The sequence below is a fragment of the Drosophila guanche genome, unplaced genomic scaffold (genome assembly GCF_900245975.1).
Source record: "Drosophila guanche unplaced genomic scaffold, DGUA_6, whole genome shotgun sequence".
Taxonomy (NCBI): Eukaryota; Metazoa; Arthropoda; class Insecta; order Diptera; family Drosophilidae; genus Drosophila; species Drosophila guanche.
This window is the reverse complement of record NW_022995748.1, coordinates 742,663-768,704: the sequence shown is the minus strand read 5'-3', so window position 1 is coordinate 768,704 and position 26,042 is coordinate 742,663. Positions and strand designations below refer to the sequence as shown.

The following is a 26,042-nucleotide window of genomic DNA, read 5'->3' as shown; positions in this document are numbered from 1 at the left end:
TTGGCTCGTGATTAATGTGGCAAATGCGCACTTATAAATTATTTATTACTATTCTTTGCATTGTTTTCTGAGGCGTGTGCGAATTGGTAAGACATTTAAGCCATATTTTCAAGTGCCACAAAGGTCGAGGGCATCAAAATGGTGAGCCCCTTGGGGGTCCATTTTAATATTCAAAGCAGCAAAATACCACAAAGTGGGGCCAGTTGACCCCATAAAAAATATGCAGTTGCCAATAGAGTGGGGTTCAATGGCAAAGATCTTCATTGGAAACGAACTGCTGAAGCCAAAAAGGGCCAGAACCATCTCCGAATTCTCTGCTCTAATTCCCAGTGAAAGCATTTAACAAATTAAACGGGAAAGCTAGCTAATACGTGTTTCCTCTTTCGTTTTCAGCTCTTTTCCTTTTCTCTCTTTTTGGTTCGTGCTCTTAATGATTTTTATTTACAACGTTTTGGTATTAGGGCCAGTGGCGGCCATCCACGGATCAATGAGTGACACTGTCGGGCAATAGAAATTTATTTCAGATGCACTTTTTAAACCGAACAAAAATAGATTCCTTCCTCCTGCTCGCATTGAAGCACGAAGTGTGGCAAAATGGAACTGGCACTGGAACGAGGGAGCAGGGTGTAGGGAATTGGGGAAATACCCATGCGGAGATGTCGTATATTGGTGGAAAAAGCAATTGAAAACTTCATCATGGTTACAACAATATTTTTACAACGAAATTGGCACAAAAATGTTGTCAACCAACTTTTTTGGAGAGTTAAAAAAGAGAGGGGGGGGCGATAGGGGGAGTAAAAGTTTTGTGCCAGTTACCGACCACGCCCACCGACCGTCAGCCCCTGACATCAACGCCCTGTCACGAATAAAAACTGAATTGATAACATTTTTCAGCTTGTTCGGGGTTTTGGCAATTTTTTCCCACACCCCACACCCCACACCCCGAAATGGTTCGATTTTTTTTGTTGGTACAGTTTTTTATCCTCTTCGTAGTGGCTGTTGCTGTTGTTGTTGTTTGTTGCAGCACGATGGGATTTTTTATATGCACTGTCTGTGTCCGGGGCAATTTGTAATCTAAACAACATGCCCCAGCTAAGCATCCCATCCCGATGCCGTCCAGGCCGATTCCCTTCGCTAATATCCGAAAATCCTGTCAGGACGGGCGCCAAATGACTAACGACAGTGGGCAGGGGGTGTGGTGTGTGCGGTGTGTGCGGTGTGTGTGTATGTAAAAATGTCGATTTAATATTAGCACCATGAAGAGCAAGTCAAAGTGAAATAGGAACAAAAAGCGGATGAATCAAGGAAAATGCTTCGGAGAACCGCAGACGGATGAAGGCTAGAAAAATGCCTCTTGATGCCTCCCAAAATGGGATAAATTCAAGAGCCGCTTCGTACTGCGCAAAACCAAACCGCACCGCGTAGCGCATATACCCCGAAATAATCGTGTCACCTTCTAAGGGGTATATAAATTGCGGCAAGCAATAAAGAAAACGGCGCCTGACAACGGGCTTCAGGTTGGGCTTCGTTTTTGGCCAGGATGTGGCAGCTTGTTGATGATAAACTCTTATGACCCACAACCCACATGGTGGGGAAGGCGAAAACTGGGCAAAGAGCCAAGCCAACACACACACCCAAACACATGGATGATAGCTGCATCCGGCGGAAGTTTGTGGCAACACTTGGTCCCTTCTCACACCAATAAGCCAGCCAGCAAGCTAGCAAGCCAGAAAGCTGGGAAGCACATGTGCTACTGCTGCTCCTCGCACACTTTCAAGTTAGTTATAAACGTTTATCAATATTATCTATGCCCTCTCCTTCGCTCTTTCTTTCTATCTACTTCGCTCTTCCCCTCTGGCCGTAGGAAAGTTTTTGTTGGTTTGGCTGCAGCTGCAGACAATGAAATGCAAACAAATCACAGCGCGAAAACTTCCCAACATGCCGCCAAAAGCGACTGTCGATTTATGGGTGCCAAGTGGAAATACTATCAAAACTATGTAACATGGCGGCGAAGGGATGCCCACAAAATGTGTCTGTTTATTGGTTGGATGTGGGGTCGAAATGTTACTAGCTAGAAAATATTACTAACTTGCATCGGAGATCAAATTTAGATTATGGCATTCCACTGCAGTATCTGCAGTGTAAAACCTATCACATTTATCTATGGTTTCCATTTAGTTTTATTCATTTAAATATGCCCACAATGTGCTGGTCTTCCATGTGAATTTATGCACTTGAGATGCGAATATAAGCCCACAGCCACACACACACACACACACACACACACACACAGCCACCTGGTGCCAGGCCATAAATTTCAATCAAATATCAAGCAAATGGGAAATTTCGAAATCCTTTTATCGGTTATGGGTAGCGCTTCCGCATTCTTGCTGCAGAGTGTCCACGAAATATATATTTGGCACATAATTCGCAGGTTGGCAGTCAGGCATCGACCATGCTACTAAAAATGTATCATGCGACCTCATCGAAGAATTCAACGCAGGGCCAAAAAAAAAACGCAGTTGAAAAAATGTTCAGAAGGTCCAGGCAGGCATCCCATTGTATCGCATCGCATGATGAATGACAATTTTTATCCGATTTGTGTATATGTATGGCAGAAGTGGGTGCGAGTGTGAGTGGCTGCTTGACACCCACAATCACACTCACACTCACACGTATGAATATTTGTTTAAACCCTTTTGTTTCGGCAAACAAAACAAAATAGACATTTTCCACGTACAAAACAAAAATGGAGAAGCTTCCCCCATAATAAATTATTCGAAACGAAAAAGAATTTACAAAAAATAAAATATAAGGGGACTTTGTATGTTTATATAAGCATTCTGTGGGTGAGTAAAATGTGCACTTACCCGCCAGCACGGAGGTGGAGTTATGACGGGGATCGTAGGGGCACACAGCCTGGCCATTTTTGGTTGCCTCCAGCGTGTAGTTGTTCTCATTGATCATGTACGTATTGCACATGGGCCGGAACGAGTTGGTGCCGCACACAAAGAGGCGCCCCGGCGATGGCACCACCATGATGCGGATATAGTTCTGGCAGGCCTCCTGTAAAAAAGAAGAATAGCGAAAAAGCAAATCAGAGAGAGGCTTTCTAGGGCTATTGGTATCAAAAAGGAATCAGTGGAAGTTTAAGAACATATTTGTCAGAATATTTCGGGGCCTCTTTGCCCTCTTTGTGTCAGAGCTCCAAACTAAAATTGTTCTTAGTTAAAAGCTTCCATTAAAAGTTTTAATTCGGAATACGTAGAACCCTACAGCCCAGCCCGGAGGCGTTTGAAGTAGCTTTTGCGTAATGGGAATTGGGTATAGCAAAAAGTTGCACAAAAGGCCAGGCCAGGGTCGTCTTGAGGCTTTACCAATTTTTGCCAGAGGCAGGCTCTAGCCAGAAGGCTTGACCTGAATGAAAATTTCTCTCTCTCTCTCTCTCTGTGTGTGTGTGTGTGTGTGTGTTTTGGAACTAAACTCTCCTCCTTGTGTGTGTGCTTTGCATAAATGTTTTGCAAATTGAAATATTTAATGCGTAACGAATGCACTTCAAACACACACACACACACAGTGGGAGAGCGAGAGGAGAGGAGCGGTGCGGCAGCTGCAACTCAATAAATATTAAAAGGCAAATGTGTAACTTGCTCCCATTTAGCATAGTTCGGGTGTGGTAGCAAGTAGGGAGAATACGCAGCGACAACGACAACGACAACGATGACAACTTTTTCCCATAGTTGCGGAAAATTGTTGCCAGGAATATAAACTCTCACCTGCCTCCCCACCTAGCCACCGCTCTCCACCGACTCGGCAGCCTCCACAGCCATTACAGCCGGAAGTGTTTGCACTCTGACATGACAAATCATTTGCAATATTCCCTCCCGACAGCAGTTGCCATTCTGCATTCCGCATCGTGCACTCTCTCTCTCTGTGCTTCTCTGCGATAAAATATTTAAACATTTTGTTTGTTTGCCTACTAATTTGCACAGTTTTTCGCTGTCATTCTTATGCAAGCAACCAACCAACCAGCCAGCAGCAGCAGCAGCAGCAGCAGCAAGCCCATGTTGATACCACATTCTGTGTCGCTTTGGTTTCTGTCATTTGCCTATCCACCCGTTGGCATCCTTGGCCACAATAATGCCATTGTTCTGATTGCCCCACTGCAGCAGGGGCAGGGCATGAAAATAATTGCATACACGTACATACCCGTACAATATAATGGAAATTATTCACAAGATTCTGTGCATGCAGCATGCAGCATGCCGCATTTTGCGTAATTGGGGCAATGATTTCACTCTCTGGCGTATTTTATGAAGGTGATTTGTCTCTCTGGTCAAAGCTGCAGCTTAGCTAAGCTCCATCCAAAGTGTCAACATTTCTTTGATATATTTAAACAAACCGAAATGTGACTTTTATCATAGCACATAAAAGAGCGAAGAAATATCTGCTAATCTGCCACAAACTTCCCTCTTGTTCGTGTTAAAAATGTTGCCCAACGCTGACTTTAATTTAGTTTTGACAACATTTGCTCCAATAATTCTGTAAAAATATGTATTTAGTTCATTGACTTGTCTGCATACCAATTCCACTCCCTTTCCTATTTTTATTTCGTTTCCATTTCATTTGGTTTATTGTTTTGACATTTTTAACAAGTTTTCCGCCTTGTTCTGTGTTCTGTGTGCACAACGAGAACAAATGTTGTTGGCTACATAAACTTAAATAAATTAACAAAACAATTACGGAAAAGAGGGGTCTGGTTGGGTCTGCACTTGTTTGTTGTAGGACTTGTATATTTGTGCCTAAATATGTACATATGTACTCGCATTATTTCTGTTGTAATTAACACGCATAGCAGACACACATATACCAGGGCTCATTGTTTAGAATGCAATTAACTGGAAAATTGATTAATGTTCAGTAGAAATGTTGCGGCTGCCGCCGGTTGTTGTTTTCTGCTGGTTAATAAATAATTTTTGCTTTTAGTTTTACATACCATTATCCCATAAAATATCTCTTATTCCAACTATCTCTCTCCCCCCAACTATCGGTTTCTGCTAAAGGAATTTCTATTTATTGCAGTTTAGTTTTAGTTTTTGTTCTTTATAGTTTCAAATACTGATACAAAATATACACAAAAAACTGTAGGTCCATCTAGGGCTCAAAGTGTTTGTAGATTGCAATCACATAGGACATCACCGGCCTCCAGTCGGGTCGCTCACTCTGGCACATATCGTTGATGTTCAGTGTGGTGGCAATTCCCACCGATTCGGCGGTGGCAAAGGCTAGCGAAAAGTTACGTCGCTTGTTCGCCTCACAGAGCTGATCGTAGGGTATGCGATCTGGCAGATAGGAGTGAAGGAGCGCACAAAAGGCCAGGCCATCGTTCCACGATGAGCTGAAGTTCGTGATGTCAATGTTGCGGTAGCCCTCCGTCTTGTTCTGGCACCACTTAAGCAGTGCATTCCTCTTGGAGCCGCATTTCTTGGCCAGCATATTCAGTGGATCCTTGCGCTCATCGCTAGCGAAGGTTTGCTGCGGTTGCTGCTGGACCGGCTCGGTGGAGAGCTTCTTCAGCTTCTGCTCCAGCGACCGAATCGTCTCCTTTTGCATCTTGTTGTCGAGCTCGAGCTGCTCGAGAGCGATTTGCGCCTCAGACTGGAAGTCGTTTGCCACACGCACGGTCGTCAGCAGATCCGCCTTGAACTGTTGCCATTCCTCAGCCTCTTGGAGCCGCAGCTGCGTCTCATTGTCCAGCCGCTGCTCGGTGTCGCTCAGCTTCAGCTTCAGATCGCCCAGATGCCGCTGCAGCTGTGTCTGGTCCTCCTCCTCCTGCGCATGGCAGTGCGCATTGTCCTTGTCGTTCTCCATTTGGGTTTGGAAATAGTTTTTATTCATTTTGTTTTTAGCATTTGCAAATATGCGAGAGATAACCGAAAAGGCTGGGGAATGTTGGCCAACAAATATTTCCGAATATTGATTTCCGGCTGAAAATGTATGAAATATGAAATGGGCAACGAGCGGGAGCTTGGTGTAGGGCGGGAGGGAGACCGAGTTGAGGGGAGGGAGCGAATCGAGTCAAAATGTAATCCAGCATTTTGCCTTCCGGCTGTCCTCGGCCTGTCATTCATTTTTCATGTTTAAAAATTATGAAGTAAAATGCTTCTCTCTTGCCCTTCCCTCAGACTCTCCCTTTCTCTGAGTTGGTCCTTGGTCGTGTTTGTGTATCATTAACGAAATTGTTGCCTACCTGCAGGCGCTTTGGCAGCCACACAATTTTCTGGTACTTTCTGCAAAAGTTTTCTTCCGCCTCCCTCCTGTTCTTTCCTTCAGAAATGAGCTGAGTGTGATTGATGCGGCACAAGAATATTACTTTTGCCTGATATTTGGGTATGTCCGATTTGATTTGAAGAAGGATTCTCTGAATCTCACTTTAAGTTACAATTCCAAAACTCATTTGGCACATAATTATGTGACTTGTGTTTGACTTTTGGAGCAAAGCTTATCAGCAAAAAAGGTAGCCCTGAAACATGTCAAAAACGAAAACTTTCGAATGCCAGCAGGCAACTGTGATTTATCAGTGGGCGACCAGAAAACAGTTCCGCACACGGAACAACAAGTGAGATAAATGAGTGAGTCCATCGGATGAACAGACATGAATGAGGCCTGGATTAGACACTAACCCCAAAACTGAGGCTCCAAAGGCTCTCTTCTGCCTAAATGCAGGAGCATTCACCCATTGAACAATGCGTACAAAGTGGGTTCAATGGGAGGGCAATCCTTCCATCATGAGTCTGCTCTGGGCTATGGGAGAAATTCTGAGAGCAGAGTGGAAAACAATTTGCAAACCAAATCAAACGCTTAATGATGGCAGACAAGAGCCGCACAAATGGCAACGTAGCTGAGATGGTTTTGTGGTGCATTCGCCAAAGGCTTGAAGGCGCCTTTCCATCTGCGTTTAATGTGGATTAAAAATGGAGGGAATTCCTTTTAACATTCCAAGAGATGTTTTTACCATCACCAATACTTATATTTGACTTGAGCAATTAATAAAATATTTTTTAAGTGGATTTACGATTATTTTTTCAGCCATAAATGTGTTCAAATATTCAATATATTCAGTCCCACAATGCAGCAGCAGCGGTTGAATCTTTTATAAGTTGCCATTTGCCAGTTTATGGATTAAATCAATATATACCTGCAGATAAATATGTGTGTGCATGTGTGTTGATTGCTCATTTTGGGCAGACAGTGGCGGGATGTTGGCTGTTATGAGTGTTGTTTGCGCAGTTTTAATAAAATATTGCGGCGAAAAAATCAATCAATTAAATATTTAACACCCCACCCAGGCGACCCGGGGTAAATGGAAAAGAAAACATTCCAACAACGTGACATTTGGTGTACACACACACACACACACACACACCACACATTATCGACTCAACACACAGCCTGAACTGAGCTTCAATTAAGCAATTCCTGTGGCATTTATGTGGGAATATTCTTCCTTAATTTCCTTAGCTTTCTATGGCGTGACTTATGTCTGTATATGAGACTGTGTATATTGCATTAGAAGTATTCCCTATTTTTAGCATTAATTTGACTCCAAATTGGTGGCCAAAATGTCAGTTAATTAAAATTGTAAATTTTGAACTTTTCTATTTGTGTTCTTTTACATTTTTTGTTGCGCCACTTCTTTGGCCAACAATTGCAATTTATATTTGGAGCAAGAAAAAACGCTTTTGCTGCAAATGGCAAACATGCACGCCACAAATCCGCTCCCCCGTTCTTTGAGAACGGCGCCCAATCTAAAGAAACTTTCATACTCTCCTACTTCTTTTTTTTTTTTGCTTTGATGCCATAAATAACACGAACCAGCACCACAGTGAGTGGGTGGGTCGGTGGTGCCAAAGCCAAGGCCCCTTCAAGAAGTCGGCAAGCAAATTGAGTTCAACAAATTACACCTGCTAATGTTTTGCTTCTCCCTTCTCACTTCTCCCTGTGGAGCTGTAGCCACTGGCATTGCACTGACTGGGGCACCGCCCAGCCAACAAGTGTTGGCTAATTACGTCAGAAAAAGCCAAACTTGAAGTGCACTTGGGCATGCAAAAAGAAGAAGAACTGAGCCAGAAAGTCGGCTGTAAATACCCTCTCAAAAGTCATTTGGGATGATCATCAATAATAATAATAAATATTAATATGCGAGTATAGATTCTGTGTAGCCCTTATATCGGTATATCGATCAATTTTAGTTACTTTATTTCAAACCCCAAGTCCTAATGAAAGCTTAAGGAAACTAAGGGGAATAAACCACGGATTTTGTATATTTGTGTGTGTGTGCCACCATTTGGCTTGCTTGACCGGAAACGGAAGCGCAACAGCGAGCGGCAGAAGCAGCAGAACATTGCAAGAGACCAATTTGAAAACCAAAATGTTTGCCATTTCCATTAAGCAAAAGTTTGCTTTTGGGCTTTGATTTTTCAACTCTCTCATTGCACAATCAAATTCTCTTTCTCTCTCTTTCCTGTTAGTACCTCTGTTAGCCAGCACTTTCCAATAAATTTTCCAGATTTCTTAGCCACAAAGAAAGAGAAAACAAAAACAGGAGGCAAACAACACCAGAAAAAGTTGCATAAATCAATTTCTTGCTAGCTTCTCATAGTTTAGCATGTTTTTAGCGCATAAAAAACTGCAGCTAGAATGGCACAGAGATTGCAGGAGAAAGTGCGGGAGAGAGCGAACACTTTATTGCTTTGTTTTCTCAATTTTCTTGCGCTGCAACGGAAGCAACAGCAAAAGTTGAAATCGAAATGGAAATGAAAATGAAAATGCGAATGCGATTGGAAATGGGAACTGCAAGGCCATCCATCCAGGCCAAAGTGCTAAAAAGTTTACACCGAACAAAACAACAGAACACTAATAATTATGTATTTTGATGACTAACTGCGGACAAAAGTCGCATGCCAGGTGCTGGTCGCAGATTGCCTTCAAAATTGAATTCGAATTGAGTACAAGAAAGTTGTCATGAAAATCTTTCTGCTTTAATATCCATAAAATATGCTCTACAAATTAAAATATATTAAATATAATTATTGCTTTACTCACCTCATCTTTACCCTTGACGAGACACATTTTGGTATCATCTTCCGGCGATGTCCAGACCAGCCGCTGCTGTTCAGCGAGATCGTGTATGCTTAAATTAAATACCGTATTTCTGCAAAAGACAAAAGAACAGACAAAGGATATCAGCATGAGCATATAATAAGCACAAAGGCACAATAAGTGTGTTTACATTTTCCGCCCCGCCCCACTAATAGAATTTGTGATTTCCTTTCGGCTTTCATTTCGCTAAAAGTTCGGGCCCATGTCCGACGCCTTGTGGATGTTGCGGGAAATTAATTAAAAAATTAATTAAAATTCATTTGACCTTTTTGGGTAGTGCGAGGGAAATAGCAGAGAGCACAAAGCGCTATGTTTTGACTTTCCTTTTAGCCTTCTCTGTCAGCTTCAAAAAAAATTCCCCAAAAATGCTCGTTAATAAAATTTGCACTCACATGAAAACCCCAACGAGTGGGTGGGTGCCGTGGCCCCACTGCCATCTGAGGTGCACGGAAAATTTCATAAAATCAACTCATTGATTATTGAAACCACAACTACGTGTGGCTCCCACTTTGTGTGTACGGGTGTGTGTGTGTGTGGTTGGGGGGCATGCTAACGGGTGTGAGTGCACTTTGGTCGAGTATTTTATGGCTGCCGTGTCATGGAATCAGCAAGGACCACCAGAAACCCCAAAACTTTCCCAAAATTTCGATCCTTTTTTTCAATGCGGCAAAAAGAGCGTACAATTTTAAATAAATAAATGAATAGATATGTACATTAAGAGTAAATACATTTATGCATATGCATATTTTGTGTGCGTGCAAATGATTTTGCATGCAGAATGGAAAATTGAGTAGAGCCTCAGCTCTTTTTGGCTGTATGGTGGAGTGCTATTGATTGTTTGTTCACACTTCGATTACTCTCGAAAGATAAACTGCAAACTCCTCTGCACAGAGAGGCAATTTTTTAGCAGCTCATTGTCACACCTTGAGCTCCATCAATCATATTTTTTACGCCTTTCAAGTAGCAACAAATCAGGCTTCATATTTTTCCAATATGCTGCTTCGATTTTGGTTCAATATTATCCAAATTTGGTCTGCGGAAACTGACAGATTTGCACTATTTGTAACAGCAGAAGAGTTGCAGCAGAATGCTCTCCATGTGTATTTGCTGGGCCTGCGACTGTCAGGCCTGTAATTGCCCCTGGGCCAAGGATGGGTGACTGTGTGTAGCGCCAGTATGTCAGCTCCTCTCTCTCTCTGCTGTACTTCTGTAGAACAGGACATGGCCATTGTTTGGCAATTATGCAGCGAGTTTTAATTATGACAACGGCAAAAGGCAACGTTCAAGCGAACTTGCAACATCAGCAGCAGCTGCATTCCCCTCTCTCTCTCTCTCTCTCTCTCTCTCGGTCTCTACTCATATAACGAAATGCGCTGAACAAAATTAGCATATAAAGGGAACAAGGCCTGGACCTGGGCAGGTGGTAACAGAGGCTGTTGACTGTTGGCGGAAAGTTGGTTAAATGGAAAGTAGAAAGCAAGCAAAGAGTTGATCTTTAGATACGCTAAAGTTCCCCAGAAAGATAAACGATCTTGGACTGCGCTTTGGTAGCTCCTCTATCTACTCCTACGATGCGATCTAAAGAGTACATTTCAAGTAAATAACTTCTGCAAAAACGTACACAACTGTGGTGGCAGTATAGAGTATAGAAACTGTTGGAAGTTGCGCGCTCCTCTTGTCGCTTGTTGGCTTCTAATGCACACAAACACACATAAACACTTTAACGCAATGCTTAACACACATAGAGGTGCATGAGCACACACACACACACACGCACACGCACACAGACTAATGCAATGTGCAACAGCAAATGCAACGTTTTGTGAAAATGTCGCGGAAAATGCCAAAGCGGAAAAGCAAAGGGAGCGGCAGCCTGTGGGGTCGCTACAAGCTCTGCTGGCGGATGCAATGGGGGGTTGCCTGGATGTTTGAGCATTTTAAAGAACGCATTTGGCGTGAAAACCGAGCTCATAAATATTTTCCACACGGCAAAGTGTGTGTTCTGTGTGTGTGTGTGTGTGTGTGTGTGTTTTACCCGCAGCGAAACGCAGCGAACGGCAACGATTACGCAAGGATTTTCACTGCTTTTCCTCGTGCTGTCAGCCATTGCACATTTAGCAGCTATCCCATAGTGCGAGTAGTTGTTGCCGCTGCTTTTCCAGTTTATTATTATTCAGCTTAAATGCAGTTGGCAAATATAAAAGGGAGTACCGGTGTGTGTGTGTGTGTGTGTGTGTGTGTGCGAGAGAGAGGCTTCCGGTGCTATGAAAACGTTTACGTTTATGTTTAGTGAAGATGAAACGTTGTGCGATAATGAGGCACACAGCACAGAGCACGGAGCACACAGGATGATGTTACAGAAAGAATGTTGCACAGCAATAGATACCACATTGGGAATTTATGCGAAATAAATGTACAAAAATGTTATCTGAAATATTCACAAAATTGTGGAGAAAGAAATTCTGCAACCTGCAAAACTAAAAATCGTTATTTAATTACATTTTTAAAATATTTTTAATACCTAAAACAATTTTCAATTATCCAAATGTATGCAGATTTTCACATTTCATGAATCAAAAGCTAGTTAAATATTCCTCCTAGGAGCTTTAAGCAAAATCATAATATTGCCGAAAAATTATACGAATATTTGCGAAATAGATTCTGTGGAAAATAAATGAAACATAAAATTGGGGCTAATGGCAGGATACACCTGCAAATGCAGGAAGCAATTGCACAACGTTTGCACAATCTACACACACACACACACAATATGTGTGTTAACGATAACTAGGCAAATCAGGCAGAAACAGGCATCAGTCGGAGGCATTTGATGTCTGGCCATGGTTTGAAATATTTGCGGTTTGTGGCCATTGCCCGTGGAACCTCAAAATGATTCGTGGTTTTGCGCCTGCATAAACCCAACCAAATGCAAATGCCCAATGCCCAATGCTCAACGCTTTCAAGTGGCACATTCTGGTATTTATGATAATTTACGAATTTCAATTTATATATGTGTATAAATGTTGTTAGCTTTTAAGCTGCTTTCCTACATCATTTCTTTGTATATCAAATGAACCATAAGGTAGTGAGATTAAAATAAGTCTCAAGCAACTTCCAAGCGTTAGTGAAAAGAAAAAACATTCATTAAGTTTACAACAAAATCCCCTCATAATCCCTTCACATACGTGAAACTTTTCCACAGCTCGCGGGCTTCTTATTTGGCAAAACAAATTTCAATTCGTTTAAAAATCTCGAATCTCTCTCTCTCTCTGTTTTGTTGGGTAAAATATCTTTAATCGGCCAACGAGGAGCAAACAAATCAGCCGCGTTGCCAGCCATCAAGGAGGAAAACAAATGGCATTGGAGAAACCCGCAGGCCAAGGACCCAAGCCGACCCTTTTCAAATATCAACCGAGCGCAAAGAGAGGCAAAACAAAAGCCACATCTCCACATAAATAACAGTATTGTGGTCGACAAGCTCTCAGAAATGAAGAAGCAAACGAGGGTGTGCTGCCAGAAGAGCTGAGACTAAGAGCGGCAAGAGACAGGGCTGGAAACTGGGCAAGGCGAAAGTGAAGAAAGTGTGTGTGGAGGGTCTGTCATAAAATAGATTGAAAGCCACCTTTAACGAGGCCAAAGAGGATGGTGGCAGTAGCAGCAGCAGCATCAGCAGCATCAGCAGAGATACGGGTATAAAATTCATGTCGCCATCGCTACCGACGCCATTTTTGTGGTTTGACCCACAAAAAAGTATCGTGTAGACAAAACAAACACAATACAATGCAAGGAACTTCGCTGACTTGCGTCTAGACCCATACCAAGAAGTGCGAACGAAAGCGAAAATAAGATTTCGAATTACTCATACGCATCTTTGGCAGACTAGAAACCAAACCGCAGCCTAAAACCCCGAAGCAAATGATATTCTTTCCATACATTAGGCACGATTAAAAACCTCTACCCACTCCCAGATTGTGCTTTATTTATGTTTGATTAAATTTTACGAGCCCTCATTGGCATTGCTCATTTATTTCTGATATTTATGCGGCTTGGGTTTTATGCGAGAATTTATTTTGCGCAATTTTTCTAGGATTCACAGAATGGCATTCCTGTATGTAAATGCGATTCCAATGAAGATGAATGAAGATGTGCATAAATTTAACACTTTGAATAAAAGTTTTTGTGTGCTGCCTGCTCAGAGCAACGAAGATTATATACCCTGGAAGAATGGGAATTATTCTCTATCCCCCTGAGGGATAGCCACAGCAAAGGCTCTGGCTATTCGCATCTACAAAAGACATTTGCTTCTCCATGAAATGCCTTTGCATTGCCAATTGAGATGGCAAATTGCAGGAGCTCCTCATGAATACTCGTAATGCCAAAAACGGTAGGAAGTGGCTGAGGGATGTGTGCGGTGGTCGGTGGTGACCCTTCGATCTTGCCAGCTCCTGCCGGTGCCAGCACCAGCGCCAGTCTACTTTCAATGTCTCACGTCATCAGGCGACCAAAAAGGAATACCCAGGGGCAATCAGAGAAAAGAACACTCCCCACCAGAGAGATGCATTGATGCGTTGCTGCCTGATGCCTGATGCCTGATGCGGCAAAAGGGAGGCTGACAGGACGGTAAATGGCTTTTCTGAATAGCTAAGCAAATCAGGCAAACTTCTCATGTTCCTCCCATGAAGCGGGAAAATTTATGTTTGTCGCCGCCATTTGCATCCCACTGTATCTCAGATCCTGCATGTGTCTGTGAAGTGGCAGCCATTGCAGGATAAAAAAATTATTGAAGCGTTGCACCCTCACATCCATCAACATTCGGGGGCTTAGCTTTTGTCATTTTTCATTGACTTTCTGACTCTGGAAGGGTTACAGGGCTACAACTTCAAGTTCAGTACGTACTCCCTCCCCACATCATTCGATGATGCTGACTCAGCCAATTCAGGATTGAGGATTGAGGATTCAGGGATTCCAGGACACTCACTCACTATCCCTAGATGGGACTGGGACTGGGACAGTTGACGGTTTGAATTTCCATGCTATTGACCAAGGTTTTTCTTTTGTGAAACAACCCCCGACCTCCCACAGCAGTCCTCCTCAATGCAGTGGACTGAGGGGTCGAACAGGAAAATGTCGAAACTGTCAAATGCCAAAAACCCAAATGTGAATTGCCTTGTGACTGAGCTTCAAACATCAACTGAGCGGGCCACAACTTCAGTTTGCAGTTGCAGTTGATGCACCGCGCTTATACACACACACACACACACACACACACACACACACACACACACACACACACACACACAAACACACACACACGCTGCGAGAGTTGTTAACCAGGTGGAGGCATTTGAACTCTGCCCCCCAGGCCACTCGTAGTCTGGCAATGGGAGCGATGGAGATGGGGTTCGGCACGGTTCCACCCACAGGCAAACATGACAAAGCAAATTGCATTTCATCATTCAATGCTTGTGGTCTCATAAGCATGATTAGGCCCCCCAAACCACTCCAACCCCGACCCCACCCCGATCCCACAGACCAACCACATAAAATATTAACTACTCCTTGGGTCAATTCTAATTTGGTCGACTCTGCCATGACATTTTCCATTTTCCAAATGAGTGTACAGGCATTTTGTAATTGAAATCGATGTTTGAGTATATTATTTCGATAATAAACAGAGCGGTACTCCTCCGTTGTCATCTGAAGTCTGGAATGTTTCAATGTTTGCCATTGATTTGCTGAAATATATTTGAATCAAGACAAATGTCGCGCCTTAGATGCGTTGAATCCTGTGCGCCAAACCTACTTCCGCACACAAAAAAAAAGGCTCCAACGATTAGAGCGCAACAGCAATCCATTGTGCATTCCGACTACTTGCTGGGCAATATCTCTCACCAAGGCGTAGACAATGGCCCATTGTCGAAGAGTGAGCGGGCAGGCAGGAAAAAAATATGAGGCTTTACTCAACGACCTGCTGAATGCATGGACTAGGCACTCGGACCTAGGCTGAACAATTCAATTGGGAATGGAATGCTTCAGCATGTTCATTGTACGGGACGATAGCCGTTGATTACAATCCGTTCAGAACCGGATGACTTGCTGCCGCGGCTTGATCCAATTTTCGCGCACAAAAAAAGGACTTCAGTGAAGAGTGGCGCTTGAATCTGCACCAAAATTAGCGGACTTTTGTTGCACAGGCCACACATACATATAGGCAAGAACGAGCGCAAACGGAAATGAATTTGCGGTGCAAAAATGATTGTTGCGCGGTTGCACAAAGGCGCAGAGGCACCCCACAAACAGATCCTGCCTGACGCCAGAAGAAGAACAAGAACAAGAACGAATAAAAGATGGACACCCCACCATGAAAGACCATGTTTGTGTCTGTGTGTGTGTGCATACTTCTGTGAGTGAGTGTAAAAGAATCCCCAGCGCCAACTGACGTAAAAAAAGAAAATTGCATACAAAAATGGAAATTGCCAAATGCAATGCAGAGACAGTGGAAATACACACAAATTTGAGTAAAGAAAAAATGTTTGGAGTGACTTCAAGTAATTTAAATGCATATTTTAATTAATATAAACATAAATACAATAAATAAACACGTATAGAAAAATAATAAAAGTATATAAGTTAATTATTGTTTATTTTCCACATCAGATTTCTTGGAAATGTAAATTAGAAATTAAATATAATTAGAGTTTGTAGATTTTATAGCAATAAATACTACAATTTTCGATTTACTAAGCTCTCAACGTAAAGTTCCTCATAGTCCTAAAGTTACTTCTTTCAAATTCACTTTCCATTTTTAGGCTTCTCAGGCCCACTGTGTGCTTGGGCCCAATTCGCATTCGCATTCCATTGCGTTGAAAAAGACGCTAAAAGCCAAAAGATAGGCTGACATATAGAGCACATACGAATGCAGAATGCGACAGAGAAGAGCAGAAACGAAAAGAGAGACAGCGAAAGCGACAGCTACAGCGAGAGCTGGAGGGAGATGGCGAATGAATCAAGTACTCGTACCGTTAGGCAACAGAACGGTTTTTCTCCTTCTTTTTGTTTGCTTTGTTCGTTTAGCAATTTTATTTCCGCCTTTGTCGCGATTCATTCGATTGCCTGACAACCTGAGAAATGTAAGCAAGAAAAGGGAAAGGGAAAGGGGAACGAAATGGAATGGAATGGAATGCGCGGAGCAATGACAGCGACAACAGCAGCGAAGGAAACGAAGGAAGCGTAGAAAATGGAGCGGAGTGAAATGAAGGAACCGTTGCCACATATTTCCCATCTTAATGTGTTAACCCAATTTTCATGTTGAGCGCTTAGGCAGGCGGGCAGGGCAGGAAGGAGAAGCTATCTACGTATAGTAGATCCGACTAGAAAGAGCCCGAAATTGGAGCGAACATTTACCGCTGAATTACGGCCCACCGATTTGCCAGTGGCACTGCAGCACGGGGTGGGGCCCTGCCTTAAGGCAGCGATTTCCCGCTAATTTGCATAAGTGTCACCAGAGAAGCAAGAGGAAACAGGAACAACACCAGCAACATTAGCTGTCTGCAATAATGAGTTGAAAGTTTACGCCAGGAATTCGCATCGAAGCAGCCACGTGGGCTCCAAACTTTTTAAATTAGACATTTACGATTATCTCTTCTAGGAATAGCTGCAAAAAAGGGGATTTGATCTGTTTTCTAAAATACATTTTAGGCATACATTTTAGAAATAAATCTCACACAAAACCTTCATAATTGGTTTCTCAATCGATTTGTTAACCCAATTCATTTACACAGTAATTTACACAACTGCTCTTGAGGCAACTGAAAAACTCTTGAATTGCCTTTGACATGGGCCGACATCAGGTGCCGGCAGACATAACACGGTGCCTGCAACACCACAGGAAATGTAAAGGGGCACACAGGTAGGCACTCAGGGGGGAGGGGAGCGGCACAGCAACTTCGTTGTAGAATTTTCTATTTTTTTTCTGTTTTCTTCTACATTGTTCCTGACGTTTCACATGCAAAACGCGTGTCACATTCGCATTTCCGCCTGTCATCCTAGTTTAGTTGGGCTCCGCATCCCGTTGCAGGATTTCTACCCCTATTCCACGCAGCACGAAACCCCTAACCAGAACCTCCCCACACAAATACAGATACAGATGGAGCTACACATGTGTGTGCACACGTGGCGCTTTTTGGCTTTCACCAGCAGTCGCCCCCCGCCGCTTCTCGGTTCCCTTTCGGTTACTTTGACTCTTTTTGGGGTCTCTGATAAGTGGATCCGAACATGTGTGACTGTGTGTGTGTGCGCTTTCCTCTTTTTTTTTTGCAATGCGTGTGTGTGTAACTTGTTAAAAATCCATTAATCACGTAAGTGGCAACTCTGGCAACGACATCGCTGGCATACAAATTCGTTCAAGCGTGCAAAAAAGCTGAGAAGCTTCAACCCAACCCACACCGCAGCAACTCCATTCGAACGTCTGTGTGCGTGTGGGTGGGTGCGGGGTATGGGTCTCCACTTAATTTTCCTGCTTTTGGTTATGCTTTTGCATTTTGCTGCCTCATTATCTTTCTATTGTAAATTGCTCTACTGACGTAAGAGGCAGTGAAAGACGAGAACGAGGACGAGGATGAAGGTCGTTAAAGTTCTCATAACTTAGTCTGGTTTTTAGATTAAATTTTAATTTGCATTTCACAACTAATATTGTGAAGAGCTTGCAACGCGCTTTTTGTTATGCACGTAAAATGGTTACCTATAATTGCTTAAGTTTGAGAACAAATAATGCATACCAAAAACTGATAAATACATTTTGTTAAATGACTCGAAACTATCTGCAGCTGAGATGGGTTGCTTTTATCAAATAACTTCCATTAAAACTATCAAGAAATACGTTTTATTTTTTAGATTTTCATATTTAATAAATAACCCAAAAACTGTTTACAAAATATTTTGACAAGTTTTGCACTCGACTCGTCTATCCTCTTGGGTTTTTCGGAGTCTGAAAGAAAGCCGCCACAAGTGAGAAAACGATGTGTAGACGATGGGCTAGGGGTTAGATTTTGTGTGTAGATGTGTGTGTGTGTTGATGTCTTGTCTTACAAGCTGAACGCATTCCTTTGCCACACAAATTCCTCGAGCACACAGCCAGGAGCAGGCAAGTTTATTATGTCTGGCTGAGCACACAAAAACTATGCAACATTTTAATATGTGTGTCACCAGCTGCATCCGACTCTGTGTGTGTGTGTGTGTGTGTGTGTGTTTGGGTGGCATTGTCTATGCGGAATATAATAAACTCAACAAACCCTAAATTTGCAGTAAGCATCTTTTGCGGTCTCTGGCAGCGACAAAATTTACAATACCGAAAGGACAACCCTAACCCCCTCCGCGGTGCAAGGCTGCCAGCCAACCCTTTAAGTCTTTGGAACTACTGGAAACTTTAGCACATTTGCTCATATCTTAGGGCCACCTGCTGCAAAAGTTTTCGCTTCCTTTTGCTCTCTCCTTTCCTGTGTGTTGGTGTGTTGCAAAATCAAAGTTGCCTCGACCCCAACCCAAACTGCTCTTCTATCTCATATTTGGCCCTGAGAAAGTTGGTCCTGTTTGTATCCTGGTAGATGGGACATACTCCCACTCGTATCTTCCACTTAAATTAAATACAATGTGTGCGAAAAGTAAATTGAAGTTTGCTTTATGTGAAATTTTTCACTTGCATTTCCTTCCTAGTCTTATCCTCCCAACAATCTCTATCCGCCCTTACAGGAGTTTCATTTAAACGTGTTAAACAAATGCTCTCAAGCAGACTTACATCGAATACATGCATGTGCGATATGGGGGCCCGAAACTTGAACAATGTGAAGCATGAGCTGCCAGCAGGTTACTTATACTAATAAAGGCTCTACCCATTATGAAAATATATAAAATTCAATATGGAAGTACCTGAATTGAACTCTCATTTAACTTTTAAATATAGAAAACATGAACCACTTACCTGGCACCGATGAGCAGACTGTTGCCATCCTTGGTGACGAGCTTAAAGTGATCCACAACACTTTCGTTTCCCAGAAATTTCAGTATATCTTCGGGACCTGCAAAAAAGAGAGAACGAAAAAGTTATACACAAAATTTGCATCAGACAACAGGATAAAAAGGAGGACTGACTCCGAATAAGTTGCCAGGAAGGTGGAGGTGGAGGGGGAATGGTAGCTGGTAGATGGAAGACGGAGATGGAGATGGTTTTGGTTCAGCATGCAAATGCCTAATTAGGCAATTAGGCGGCGTTAAAGGCGACAAAAAGCAGTTGAGAAGAAAGGGAAACAGGCGAATGGAAAAAGAGGAGCAGAGATAAACAGAAACAGGGAGCAAGAGACTGCAAGTAAAATGCTGCAAAATGGCGTCGCACAGGAAAACAATGCAGCTGCCGGGACAGAGACGGAGTCAGCGGCAAAGAGCAGAAGTTGGGTATGAAAATGGCGACTGGAGAGTGCAGAAGATCCTTCCAGCTTGATATGCATAAAAGTCCACAGAGCAGTGCTGACTTCGGGGCAAGCGGCAAGGGGTTAGGGGCAAGAGGTAAGTGGGCAATGCGGGCAGCAACAGCACAAAGAATGGCCACCCGTTTAGCAACAGCCACAGCCACCTCATCATGTCCCCGCTTTGGTCCTTCAGGGAGGAGTAAAGTTTTTGTCAGCTGTTTACTTGGCTATTCGCATTTACTTTTTGTACCCACTGTGATGCTGATGCTGATGATGATGGGGATGGGGAAAAACGTTGATGGTTGTCACTTGCCACAAACTGTAGCCCGTTTATCTGTCTGTCTGTCCCATACAGCCAACAAAGAGCAGGAGGTGGAATGACTCCACAGGGGATTACAAAGTAAAGGTGATGCTCTCTGCCTGATACACTGTCTGAATTGAAGCTGGAAGCTGGTAATCAGCGTTTACATTGCACTCCGATCAAAGCAATCTTTTATTCATTATAAACATTCATTAACTACTATAAAATCAACTCGAATACCATCTATTTAAAAGCGTGACGTGTGTCCTGTGCCACTCATTAGACATTCGCTCGTTGATGTTGCAGCAGTTAAATTTTCAGTGTGTGGTGTGGGTGTGTGTGTTTTGCTTCAACTTTTTCGCTTTTTCCGAGGGCTTTTAACTTTTGACAGCCAAATGTTCGGTCAACCTCAAAAGAGTGAAAAAGTTTTGGGGCTCTCCCCCGGTTTGGTTTTTCTGCACTCATTCGAAGCTCTTTTCATGGCTTTGGGGTACGTTACGTACGGGGATGCGCTACCTGGTTATTGAAAGCACATTTGGACTCTCTTTTTCCCGTGTCCGCCGTCCGCCCACTTTTCATTTCAATGGGGAGTCGGATAAAAAACTGAAAAGGAGAAATACTAAAATTAATGGGTAGAAAAAAAGGAGCTTTTATGCGCGGCACAGAAGAAGCCTTTTGTTTGTTTGACATTTAACGTGACACATGGGACATGTGGCAAAAAAAAAAAAGACACTGTGGGCTGCATTGTGGAGGAGTGTAGTGTGGGGTGTGCCAACTACAGCGAAAGTTGTACAAATGAAGCGACATTTTCTTTATAATTTTTGTTCGCTTTAATTAAAAGTAACAAAAGCAACAAGCACTGAAAACACGACGGAAGCGATAGAAAGAAAAGGGGAAAAGGAAAACAAAGTCGCCAAATGAAAACAGAGAATGAAAAAATAATTAAAGCAGACAAAACATGAAAAATGTCTCAGGGCAAATCCCAAGGAAAAGACAGGCGGATAAAGAAGGAAAGCAACAGCAAAGAGGAATCAGGACACAGAGGAGTAACAGTCTGTGGATATAGGGTATATAAGAAAGAAAAGGAAAAGGCAGACAGGAGAAACAGAACACGCGAGAAGATGTTAGACAAGTGTTTAGAATGCTTCAAGGAAAAGGCCTTGTAGACACAGAAATAATATTGCACAAAATCATATTAATACAAAAACTATATTTTAGTTATTAAAAATAAATGCAGTTCAATGGTAGGATCTGTTTCTGTCAAGTCTAGCTAAACTTCATTGGTAACCAGCGATTCCCTGCCTCCCTGATTCAATATACCCTGCCTCATGCTCTACTTTTGGGCTGCTTTCCATTCTCATTTGCATGATAATCACTCTCATTTGTTGCTCCGCTGCCGCAGACCCATTCACGCTTCACCCCCCGCTGCTGCATGCCAGGTCCAACTTTTTGTTTAATGCCACCGCGGGCCTTTTTTGTCGACCTGGCCAACAAAACTTTGTAAGCCCAAAATTGTAAGCTAATATTTATTTTACCTATATCTACATACATACAATACAAGCAACACACACACAGAGAGGGAGAGAGAGCAGTAACCAAGCCACATAGATGGCGACAACCGGGAAACTGGAAACTGGAACCCCGAAAAAGAGCGGAAAAATGCCACAACCAAAAATCTAATATTTACCTTGACTTTGCACAAAAGTAAACTGCAAACTCGAAAAAAGCACCACGGTGGGGGTAACACACAGAGGTGGTCCCAGATCCAATTCCTGTTCTCCCCATAGTCCTCCCATGGTACACACATCTATGGACTATGCATGAACAAAGGACAGCGGGCCAGACGACAGCAGAACAAAACGTGAAAAAATAAACCATAGAAGAGGGAAATGCAAAATAAAAATGAAACTGAAAAGAACACTGACAGAACAGAGTCTATCACTTTAATCAACTGGACCTGGGACCCACCGTCTATGTCTGACTGCGGCCTCTGCTCGAAATTATGCAAATTCAACACAAAAATAAAAAATAAAATAAAATAAAATTCCTCCGGCTGACGTACGAAAATCTACAAAATTCGCCAGAGCCTCAGAGTCGAGTTGTGGAGTCGCAGAGTCGCAGAGTCGCAGAGTCGAGTCCTCCATGTTTGACATTGACTTGCGGGACGTGACCGTGCAAGAACCAACCAACTTAATGGTCAACTTCCGACCAGGAACCAGAAAAAGGACCACCTCTCGCTCTCTGCTCTCTGCTCTCTGCTCTGCGCTCCGTGCTAAAGCATTTCCTCGACAATTTCCTACACAAATTACACAAAGAGACGGCAACGACTGGCAGCGGTACAAAATAAGCTGATTATTAAATATTTTCTTAACGAATTTTTCATTTGTACGGGCAGAACAAGCAGCACCGCAACGCAAAGCGATAAATGCCTCTACCCGACATGGTGTGATGACCATTCCCCACACACAGGTGAAACTTCAATCTGCAACTGTAGGGGCGGGGCGGGGCGCCAGGCAGACAACAATGCAAACATTAAATATGCAAAAACCATGCTCAAAAATGCAAGCCAAATGCTGCTTTTAGTGCTGCCCAGAGAAATGCAAGAAAGTCGAGAGCGAGTCTGTGAGTCTGTCAATAATAAAAGTTTCCGGTGCACAGAAAAAACTTATGGCTCTCGCTCTGGCTCTTGCTCTGGCAGATTCTTGAGCTTTAAAATGCATCAAAAATGTATCTGCAGGAAATAAAATAATCTCCACTTTAGCCATCCAACCGGCAGAGAGACAGAGAACACATTTCTATTGTGTACAATTTCACCTTGTCCAGTCGCAGGCCCTTGGGGTAACCAAATAAAAATCCCTGGATGCCGTCATAAAAAATAATGCGGAAACGAAAATACGGCAAGGAGAAGAAAAAGGCGGCGGCGGCGGCTTCACTTGCCGGAAAACAAAATGCAGCGATGCGTGAAAAACATTCCACGACTTTTGCCAACGTTTCGACACACAACTCACCTCTCCAGCCTCCTCAGCCACACATCTCTATACAGAAAGGCGCAAAAAAAAAAAGCGGCAACAATAACGAAGAAAAAATCCTCGTTGAGATTTGCATTTAATTGAAATGAACGCCAACGGTCGACAGAGGAGGACACCAAATGGCCAGACCAGACAGAATCCGAATCGGAATCGGAATCGGAATCCGAACCGAATCGGACACACAAAAGGCAGACGCCAGGAAGAGGCACAGCACACTCACAGCGAGTGCGAAAGAAAGAGATAAAGCCTGAGAGCAAGCGGCAAAAGGCAGCCCAGAGAATGGAAAAATCATTGGGACGGGCCAAAAATGAAATCTGAATTGAATGCCGCTGGTCTGAAGGAAGGACACCGTGCCGCTATCATCCTTGTGGCATCCTTGGGCTTATCGGCAGTACCTCCCCCCTCCCGTCTCTGCTCATGTCGATGTGTATATAGCTCTCAGCTGTAACTGCAATGTTTGTTTGATTTGCTTTGGCTTTTTGTTGTGGGGTTTACCGTATTTATTTTATTTTCTGCTGAAGTTTGCATTCGAATATTTCGATCCGATACAGCTTCGTGTAAACTAATCCACCGAAGATTAAATCCACTGGGGAAACCGGCGAGATTTCATTTGTACTTATCGATACTTTGGGTATCGTTTACATAATCCGCTTACTTATCGATTAATTCTGCTCCGGCATACCCCAAAACGTTTGGCTCTTCCTTCTCTCACATTCCCCCCAATCGCATTCTGCCACGGTCGACACAATCACAAATCATACAAATTATCCTATTAAATATTCTGTCCTGTCCCCCACGAATATTTAGTGAGAAAAAAATCATTGAAAACCATCCCCAATCCCACTGGGGGAATACGCGTATTTTATGGTCCCCCTGATATTGGTTTTATTCATACCCCGCCCCTCGCTGTGACGCTTTTCAATGCAAACAATTTTGACCAAATCAAATTTATTTGCCGCCTCGTCTCGTGTGATGACAGCAGCCACACGCCCTGCCACATATTTTTCTTTGGGTGGAAAAAATACACAAAAAAAAAGCAAACCACAAATAAATAGCTTTTGGGGGCATGGCTCGGAAATGGTTTTGGCCTCTTTTTCACTGTCATTAAAATTTCAAATCGTTTTCCAATTACATTCGGAAATTCATCAACAATTTATCAAATGCGGAAAAACTACGGAGGGATTTGCATTTGCTGCCTAAATAGACAAAAACTGATTCTATAAAAGGCATCGGAATTTGTTTGGCGGCAGCTGCGCAAAATTAATATAATTAAATGATAATGCCAAATGCCAAATGCAACCCTGTGTGCCACAAGACACCACCTGGCGTTGATTTTCCATGCAGTGCGTGCTTCGAATAAAATGAAATTCATTGAGAAATACGTTGAGCGGTGGGCATGGAGACGGCTGATGTGGCGCCACAGCCATGGCCATAAAGGCCTTTAAATTCATTTAGGCCGAAAGAGTTCGAGCACCTTCGCATGCCCTGCGGATGCCACGAAATGTGACAGGATATGAACTACACGCCATTTATGCAGCAATTAACGCCAGAACCAGGCACTACAGACGTGGCATGGAGGCAGCCGACACATCTGAAGGAGAACCGAAGCCGCCAGCAGCATCCAGGACTGGCGTATTTTATGCTGCTTTAATTATTATTGTATTATTTTGCATTTATTTACGCTCTTCGCGTTCGGCATCCCGATATCCTTTGTGCATTCGCCCGCAAAGGATATGCGCATACTCTCATTAAGACCATGCAAACAGAAGCACCAGCCTCGACTCGGGTGTCGGGTGATGCTGCGGCTTGTTGGTGCATCACTTGCGCCACAGTCTGCGTTCCTTAATGACAACAAATTGTCGTAACCAATTGGCCAGGTGCTGGTGGGTGGCAGGGCAAGAACCCAGCGAAAGTTGAACAATTTCCCCACTCGCAGGATGCACAACGGACATGTGCATCAGGATGCGTTGCGGAGTTGCCTTTTACGAGTGTACATATCTAGTTTAATGTGGATCAAGTTGATGGCAGAAAAGTTCATCTAGGGAAATATGTTAAATTAAATGCTGGGGGGCAGGCGGCCCCCAGATGTTAAGAAAGCGTTGAATGCCGATGAACTTCGTACTTTGTGTCGCTTTTTAAGGACTTTTCTCCAGCGCAATAAAGTCTGAAGCTCGTTATGACTCACTCGAAGAAGTAAACTTTAAAAAGGAAAACCCTTTCCAGATATTTACAGAAACTCATCAGCTTTTCCCTAAGACACTTTCACTCTTTGGGCGACACTTGAAAATTTGGAATATTAAAAATTCATAATTCTCGTACTCCCTGCTGGTGCTGCTGGTGATGCTGTTGCTTCATCATTAGAGGAACTTTCTCTTCATGGCAGGAACGTGATATGTTGTACAAACAGAATCTGTATGATGCTACTCCTGTGCATGTGTTTACTCGCATAATCCTGGAGCTGCTGGGGTGGGAAGGCTCCCCAAAATTGTCTCCCCGGCGTCTGTCTCCCAGGGCAGCAGCGACATGGCTCAGATAAGATGTGCTTTACATGTGTGCCTAAACAAGAAGGACGTAGAGGCAGAGGCACTGCCTGTCAGTTGCAGGCAACCCCCACATCCATTTAGCACTGGGGCCACACGCATGAATGAATCGCAAACAGGCCAAAGCACGCAAGGAGGTCCTGGGACTCAGGTGTATGCACTAAGCACACGCGTCACTTATTACAGTGACAATGATATGCTGCGTCTCCCCACCACAAATATGAGCACGAGAGACCCTGAAGGATGAATGGATAGATGGCTTTGCCTCTGTGCGCCTCCAAACAAATGTCGGCGACGGGTGTAATTGATCAACGGCTGACTGGGGCACGCATCCAATCAAACAATGACGCTGCAGTCGCTCTATAAATTGGCTCCCCAACGGATGCCACGGATGCCACGGATGCCAAGGATGCCTTGGCACGCAAATATGCAAATATCTGAGAGACCGACACGAGTATGTGATGCACTTAGAGCTGCTGGCGAGGAAAGTCTTCATGTTTTTGGGTATTTAGCAATTCTTTTTGTGAAGCAGAAAGAGAAAGAGTCGTAA

The 26,042-nt window shown here is 43.3% G+C and overlaps 2 protein-coding genes across 2 annotated transcripts in view; both read right to left on the bottom strand.

Annotated features, from left to right (window-relative positions):
• The window catches only part of LOC117584447 (semaphorin-1A), a 115,289-nt gene that overhangs the window by 28,718 nt on the left and 60,529 nt on the right, over nucleotides 1-26,042 (bottom strand). Inside the window, 3 exon segments of the mRNA XM_034273364.1 lie at nucleotides 2,871-3,066; nucleotides 9,106-9,214; nucleotides 19,139-19,235. Of these exon segments, the coding sequence (XP_034129255.1) occupies nucleotides 2,871-3,066; nucleotides 9,106-9,214; nucleotides 19,139-19,235 (402 nt within the window).
• On the bottom strand, nucleotides 5,083-6,495 carry LOC117584453 (cytospin-A-like). The gene is made up of 2 exons (XM_034273371.1): nucleotides 6,251-6,495; nucleotides 5,083-5,987 (listed from the first exon to the last, which is right to left on the bottom strand). Exon 2 carries the CDS (start codon nucleotides 5,896-5,898, stop codon nucleotides 5,155-5,157), a length of 744 nt encoding a protein of 247 aa, XP_034129262.1. The 5' UTR covers nucleotides 5,899-5,987; nucleotides 6,251-6,495; the 3' UTR covers nucleotides 5,083-5,154.

What these genes read in the sequence shown, in the direction of transcription:
- LOC117584453 (XM_034273371.1), bottom strand. Translation starts at nt 5,898, where the DNA reads ATGAATAAAAACTATTTCCAAACCCAAATGGAGAACGACAAGGACAAT.